The sequence below is a fragment of the Patella vulgata genome, chromosome 3 (assembly GCF_932274485.2).
Source record: "Patella vulgata chromosome 3, xgPatVulg1.2, whole genome shotgun sequence".
NCBI lineage: Eukaryota > Metazoa > Mollusca > Gastropoda > Patellidae > Patella > Patella vulgata.
In genome coordinates this window covers 69,221,815-69,229,994 of record NC_065881.2, presented here as the reverse complement: position 1 = coordinate 69,229,994, position 8,180 = coordinate 69,221,815, and the positions used below count along the sequence as shown (strand labels likewise).

At 40.2% G+C, this 8,180-nt stretch overlaps 1 protein-coding gene across 1 annotated transcript; it reads right to left on the bottom strand.

Annotated features, from left to right (window-relative positions):
* Window positions 1-6,373: 6,373 nt before the first annotated feature.
* On the bottom strand, window positions 6,374-7,936 carry LOC126815131 (FMRFamide receptor-like). Its single transcript, XM_050540670.2, has one exon. The coding sequence runs from the start codon at window positions 7,934-7,936 to the stop codon at window positions 6,731-6,733; it is 1,206 nt and encodes a 401-aa protein (XP_050396627.2). The 3' UTR covers window positions 6,374-6,730.
* Between the last annotated feature and the right edge of the window lie 244 nt (window positions 7,937-8,180).

Sequence of the window (8,180 nt, the reverse complement as noted above, 5' to 3'; positions counted from 1 at the left end):
GAACAAGCGTCTAATCAGAGGGTCTGTGTGTAGCGTTTTCAGAGGTTAGCCAGAAAGACATTTTATTTCTGAGTTTCATCTATTCTTATAAAGCTTGACTTACATGACAAGGAAAAGGGGGCGCCTTTTCTATCTCGTGAGTTTTCTCTGCCCCCCCCCCCCCACACACTTCTAAAGACCCCTACGCGCAAGCGAATTATTGAAATAACGTTGAACCATATGTATGTTGGTCCCGAAATGACCTAGTTTGTGTCGAGTGGTCGTTAAACCCCATTCCTCTCTATCTTTTATGCTTGTGCTTATATTTGAATTAGTATAGCTGTTGTAAAATTTGTATCCTGCTTATTAAAACATATCTTCGATGAATAGTGTATTTCTTGAGCTTTGTATTTCCGAGTCCGTAGTAGAGTTAAAATTTTTAAGTCCATTTCGAAACAAAACGTGAATCAGGATTAGCGGCCGTGATGAAAAACATTGTTGTTATATTTGGTGCCATTTTGTGTTATACAACCCACGATTTACTGCCACCATCAATTGCTGAAAATAGGGTACTATCGTCCAGTCATCTCGTACACAGATTATTTCAATTAAATAGAATAATGTTGACGTAAAACGGTACCGATACGAAACACTTACCCAAAAATGGTAATGGCCCCGCCTTGATAGCTCACGTATCTATACTTTCTATATAAGTAAGACCGAGGTTAAATTGACCTTCAGACATCATCCGGCGTTCCTAGTCGTAAGACTAGCCGCCGGAATACCGACATCATTCGGAGTTCCTAGGGGAACATCATGCCCACAGCCTCCTCGGCTTAGAGGCCGGGATACCGACATCATTCGGACTCTCTGGTTCGAGGCTGAGATAGAGACAATGTAGTGTTTCAGCCGTTAGGTCTGAGTTCTTGGCCTGTTAAACTCAGACTGTAGATATTATAATAACGGACCAAAGTGAAAGTGAAGAAGACACAGAATCCGTGTTACGACAATTTAACCTTATTTTAAGTCCCGATGGCAAAAATCTATGATATAGTTATAGTGATTCATTGACTTGACTTGATATTAATTGTTGTTTATTTCTTGCAATGTCCTGTAGTATGCTTTGTCCGCAGGTTTGTCTTATTGGTTTTGTTTGCATGTAATGTGGTACTTTAGCAATTACTATTATAGTTAACTCTATGTGGTACTTTTTTCGATTTATCAAAGTACAGGTTGTCACACCTTTCTCCTCGTGTATTTACTTACAACAATAAATGACCTGATTCATTGTATATGTATTCTGCCTTTTTGCCCCCATTCATACATGTATGATGTCTAACAGTTAACTGTACATGACACGATTGATTGGGGGTGTTTCCTTTTTCATATGTGTTCATGTCTACTTACTTAATTACAGAGATCTGATAGTCTCTCCTTTACTCTTAAGGCCAGACCTGAGAAAGTCTTATTTACCTATTAGCCATTTTTGGTAGGCAGTATGATGCTTTCTAGCACTACCCGAAGGGGGAGCAAACTGTGTTTGGAATGAATTTTTTTTTTTTATTAACTTAATTGAAAACACAGAAATGTAGGCCGTAGTAAATTGGCGTGTAGTTCTATAACTTACAAAAAATGAAACTTTCAGACCACTGTGCGAATTTGATTTTCATTAGCGACAATCTTCACAAAGAGGGTACATAATACGTTTGGAAAATTTCAGAGTGATTAAAGTAAATCCATTTCTAATGTATTACAGACTAAATTGTTTAAGTGGCATTTAGTAACTGGATGAGATAACACATGACACAATTATATGGAATACAAGTTAATTGAAGAGTTTATTTCAGCGACGTTTCGACGATGTATCCCACAGGCATCGCCCGCTTTGTCATAATTCTATTATGGTATTGTCGACATCATCGACGTTTTAAATGTCGTTCGCTTGCAGTTTGCACGGTCACATGACATGTCTATTATCAGATGACGTTATTTCCATGGAAACGAGTTGACGCCAGTTGTAAGATCGCCCATGTCGACTGCAACTAGTTGAAAGTGAAACATAGGCCATTGGCTTGAGTTGTAAAAGCTCAAGTGGATATTTCTAAGTTGTGTTCAGTTGAAGCCAGTTTCTCTCAGTTGTAAGTCAGTCTGATTAAAACACAGATCTGTATTTCTTGTCGTTTTTTTTATACTTTCGATGGTCTACACTACATGAAGATCTGACCAGTTGTACTGACGAGCAGCTTTTGAGCCTATGACGTCAGACATTGATTAATCAATCAGCGTTGACGTTTCTGGTGGTTTACCCATAGTTCCGTGCATGGCACGCTAAAAAATCGCCGTAACAGATGGTTTCATTGGCTAATCCCTCACGCCATCCAGAACGCCTGTTATATAACAACTCTTCCAGATCCTCGAGTGTAGTACAGAAAAATAAAACGAAATTTTGAACTATATAAATAGGATCTATGCTTTAATCCGATTGGTTGTAAGGTCGACATAAGCACCCCCCCCCCCCCCTAATATTGGTGGACACCAATTGTTTATTATGACCAGTGCGTCGTTAGCGACACTGAATCTACGCTTGGGCAAAATAATGGAGATTTTTTTGTCCCCTGCATTTTAAAGAAGGTAAAAAGGGACTATTAAAATGGGGTTTTCTGTCTGCCCATCGCACTTGTTATTTAACCAATACCTTTGCTTCTAACTGAGAAAATATCCTGCATAGGCAATTGCAATTATCAATGCTTTGGAAATACGATAACGTTGATCAAAATATACATTGTTTAATATGGTGCTTTCTAACCTTTAAAGATTGTTCGTTTACGCAGATTAAAAAAATCGATTATCACTGAAGTTTGCGAAAGTTTTTTACCTAATAATTTGGTGTGGCCGTTAGGTAGACCTCCACTAAACTTAACAATTATAACAGGTTCCCTTGTGGAGATAAATTGTCACTTTTGCTATTGCTGTTTAAATTCAAACACATGGAACATGTTGTTAACCACAGTTCAATTAGAAGATGAATTTCATTTCTTTCTTCTTTTTATACGGCCGTACTATGCCGTCGCCCCTGTCTGTGAGAGAGAGAGAAGTGGCGTTTAACGTCCACTCGACACAAACCAGGTCATTTCGGGACTAACATAATGGTTCAATGTTATTTCAATAATTCGCTTGCGCGTAGGGGTCTTTAGCATGCGTGGGAGTACCCGGAGAAAACCCAGGTGGACAGGTAACCCTACTCCTTGTCACGTACAACCGGGGAATCGAAACCACGCTAGTTGACTCAATGACAGACCTTATAATACAGTGCGCACGCGCAAACCACTCGGCCACCCAACCCCACACCCAGCCGGTGTGTGTATGAGCCTGTGGGTCGCCTACAGGGCGCAATTCTTTATGGATTATCTTGAAACTTTGCATACCGATTTCTTATACTATAAGGATGATCCTATTGTTTTTGGTGCATGCCCGACCCACAGGGTTAGAGCCACATCCATTTTGTGTACTTGTCACCTACAGGCCACAATTATTGATGGATCATCTTGAAACTTTGCATACTTATTCATTATACCCTAAGGATCACCAATTGTTTTTGGTGCATGCCGAACCCCCCGGGACAGAACCACACCTATTTTCTCTTTGTGCGTCGTATGCATGCCACAATGCTTAATGCATTGCCTTGAAAACTTTGTATACTTATTCCTTATACCCTAAGGATGACCTATATTATTTTTTGTGCATGACCGATCCTTAGGAAAGAGCCACGTCCAATTGTGTGTGTCTTTGTGGCGGCTATAGACCATAATTATACCCTAAGGACGATCTCTATTGTTTTTGGTGAATGCCCGACCGCAGGAACTGAGCCAGACCCATTTCTTCTTGGTGTACCTGTGTGTTGCCTACGGGCCACAATTTTAATGAATCGTCTTGGAACTTGGTATATGTATTCCTTATTGTCTAAGGACGACAACTATTGATTTTGGTGCATGCCCCGACTCCCAGGGGAAGAGTCACGCCCATGTTTTGCGTTAATCGTATACTGGCCGCAATTCTGAATGGATAATCTTGAAACTTTGCATATTTATTCCTTCTACCCCAAAGACAGCAGATGTTTATTTTGGTGCGGGGGATTGAATGGGTTAGGGCGTGCACGTTGTATCATAAGGTCAGTCATTGAGTCAACTGGTTTGGTTTCAATTCCCCGGTTTTACGTGACAAGTAGTAGGGTTGCCTGTCCAACCTCGTGGGTTTTCTCTAAGTCTTCCGGTTTCCCCGAACTGCTAAAAACCCAACGCTCAAGCGAATTGTTGAAATAAAATTGAACCATATGTTAGACCCGAAATGACCTAGTTTGTGTCGAGTGGACGTTAAACCCCATCCCTCTCTCTCTCATTAATTAGATCCCCCGGTTTCCTCCCACTGCTAAAGACGCCTACGCGCAAGCGAATTATTGAAATAAAACTGAACCATGCGTTAGTCCCGAAATGACCTAGTTTGTGTCGAGTGGACATTAAACCCCATTTCTCACTCTCTCTCTTTAAAACACTGAGGCTGGATGACCTGGCGCCTGGTACGTTCGGGCATTTTTATGCGCGAACTCTTAGGGTTTTTTTTACTGGCATGCGCACAGGAACTATTTCTTTTTCTTTTAACAAGTACCCAAATCGGGGATTTCGTGCGGAGGTAGTTCGGAGGTAAACAGTCTGTGAAGTACAACACTTGCCACTGTACCTGTATATCGCTAATTATAAACCGAATGTGTGAAGACAGTTCATACATATCACTCAAAAAATTTTCAGTACAAACTCAGTTGATTCACGCTCGATTTGCTACTAAACAAACCCATCGGTTTATTTTCTCAACAGTGTGACCCGAAGTGACCGCGGATTTATTGACCTTGTATGAACTTATCCATAGCTATATCCTTACACCGAGAGAAATTATCTAGTCTCGGTGAAAAGAACCATGGTCATCTGGTAGAAAATTACTTTTGTATTTTTTGGAACGGAAAACAGTGTTTTTAGAAGCAAACTAACCTGCCGCACATGAGGAAGTCATTATACTAATAATAAAAGGCGAGACCTCTTTTTGCGGCGCAGGCTTATCACTGAGTAGTAAACCGTCCACAAACAATAATATAGGAAGCCTAGTGACGAGTGTAGTACTGTAAGTAGACTATAGGTTTGAGTCGAGATTACTCGCTTTCAGTTTACTCTGTTTTTGCGTTAACCAATTATGTGAGAAATACCATACTGACATTCGGTTTTTAAAAGTTGTACGCGAACTAAATGCGTTTGTTAGATACTGACAGAGCAGCCCCGAGTCGAACAATCGCCACCCGAGCTGTCGTCGTCAGCTAGTTTCACAATATCGTGCAATAGGTGTATTAATGTGATTTTTAGGTTTAACCCCGCAAACAATGCCAAAATAATGTTTTCACTGCTTACAGAAAACTGAAATTTAAAAAAAAAATTTTTTATGAGGGTGACCCTCCCACACACTCCCTATCGAGCTGCCGCTCGGTCTGCGCAGCCTCATGCCTGGCACATACTGTCAACATTGTATATTTTTCCGTTTCCGCCCTTCCCCCCCACAATATATATTTCACGGCTACGTTGCGACGGTACCAGCATACCCAGTTGTTGACACCCATTACATCACTCCTGTCTAACAAATCATAAAGCTGTGGTGTTACGGTGGCGGCATAGTATTTCACCGTAACACCACAGCCACTCTAACCATTCATAATACATCTAACTATCCCTTTACAGCACTTCACTCCCTACACATTTCCCCTCGTCCTACTTTCCCAAACGTCAACAACACATCTCATACATCCAGTTCGCTGATAAACCCTTGTACCACGTCTACTGGATATAGAAGTGTGTGATTCGGACCTTCTTGAGACACAACGCTCTCTCTCCTAGATAGAACTTTGTGCCTGACAAATTCATAGCAAGAGAATTAATGAAATAAAATTTAACCATATGTTGGTCCCAAAACGAACTAATTTGCGTCGAGTAGACGTTAAACCCTATTTCTCTCTATTTTGGGGCATACCCCGACCCCCTGGGGTGGTGTCACACCCACTTTTTTGTTAATATTTAGTCAATAAATTGGGCAAAACAAACCTCAACGCATAGCCTTCTTTGCCATATTACAGTCATTGCAGCCATTTCATATTTCATGCTCTTCATTTTAAAAAGTACCTTATCAACCAAAGCAGGAATGTGGACGTATATTGCAGCAGTTGCGATGCTCTTGTTTATTTTGTGAGATTAGTTGGTCAGAAACGCAAGAACGTAAAAAACGTTTTTCACTCATTTATTTATTTATTCAATCATAATGGACGAAGCCACAAATACATAATAATACGGAAATTTTTGCACTGAGAATTACAGTTCAAAGTCTACAGCAAGTAAGATGTTGGCGTTGGCCGAGAAAGTTCATCTGGATTTTCCGGCGTGGTTTCCCCCTTGTCAGTGGTGCAGGACAGAGGGCCCGACAAGGGTTAAACTATAGTCGTTCCGATATGACAAAAAAAACGAGGTCCCATGTACACATCGGAGTGTACGTAAGGAACCCATGGCAGTTGTAATTCGATATAAGAGTAGGCCGTGGTGACGATATCCGTGCAAAAATTCCCTCATAGCACACCGTATGTCGTATGTCCGTCTTCATTTGCCCAGTCAGGGCAGAACAGTAGGACGTTAAAACCCATTTCTATAGCAAGATTTATGTAACATGTTCATACCTCCGTCTCGGCAACACTCTTTCGTATGATATTATTATTACCACTAACTGAGCAGCCACGCGAGCAATATAGGTGTTGACTATGATCGGGCGTAGGAATGTGACCAAACCGTACGCATACCATTTTGACGATCTCGTTTCTGAATTTTTGTCCTGTTGCACAATATAGAAAAAAGTTGATAGAATGGTTAAGATACATAAGAAGTTCTGCTACTGTTACAAAGAGTCGTAACTTTGACATTTCCGCAACGTTGTGCGACCGTTTATTCCAGAAAAAAGAGCCAATGATCCCGATATTCATGGGTAGAGTTGTTACCAGAAACGTGAACGAAACAGTTAGCAACATTATAGTTAATCGCGAATTTCCTTCCAAATTAAAACGACGTATGTTCTTCCCGCGGTTCTGTAAATATTCTCTACCAGTAGTCGCTCTAAATATCCTGAAAATTATTAAAATGTTGAAAATCAGGATCAAAACGAAAGGCACAAAACTGTACAGTAAGGCATCTATCCATGGCCAAACAACGTTCACAAGATATGCATGATCTGGAGAACTATCGCATTTCATTTCCCCACCGTTTACTGACTGATGTAAACCCACCGTCCAAAAGAAATGCATGTTTATCGCAACAAACGTGATCAACAATGCAAATATAGTTTTTTTCGCTTTTTGAACACTGCACAATCTTTGAGCTTTTAAAGGATAGGCAACTACGATATACCTCTCTAGGGTAACTGCAACTATCAGCCACACTGAGAAATCACTCCATACGTAACCAAGCGTGATTATACATTTACAAAGCCAGTCTGCTTGGTCCCTTATATCAAAATTAGATAACTCTCCTACCCACAATCGTAATAATCCTATCCCAAGAACCAGTGAGTCTGCCACGGACAGAACTGCAAGAAAAAGATATGTTGAGAGGCGAGACATAGCTTTGTGTCGAAGTACAAGGAATGCAAATATGTTCCCAAAAGTCCCAAGGATAAGTAATATGGGTGGAATGTAAATTAAAAGTGTTTTATGAATTCTATATTCCTGATAATTAAGAAACGCTTGCTCATCGCGTGGGGATAAATATCCACCAACAAGGTACTGTCGTAAATCATCTTCATTGGTAATTCCGATCAATTCGAATAATTGGATCCTTTCTTCTGGTCGCAGTTCGTGAATTTTTGACAAGATATCTGTTATATTCATATCATTCGATAAATATGGCATTGCCGTCATCTTTCTGAAAAATATAAGCAAGTGATGTGTAAACAATATGAATCCGGCAATGTTAATAGATAATTGTACTGACAATCTGAAAAACAGAGTAAAACAAGCCAACAGTAAGGCTGATGTCCCCCGCCGAAATCCCGAAATAAATAGATGACACCTATTAATTAATTGTACGTTTATCTTTTTCAAAATAGTATCGAGCAATCAAACTAATTATTAA

Excerpts from the sequence above, each read along its gene's own strand:
- LOC126815131 (XM_050540670.2), bottom strand. The coding sequence starts at position 7,936 with ATGAATATAACAGATATCTTGTCAAAAATTCACGAACTGCGACCAGAA.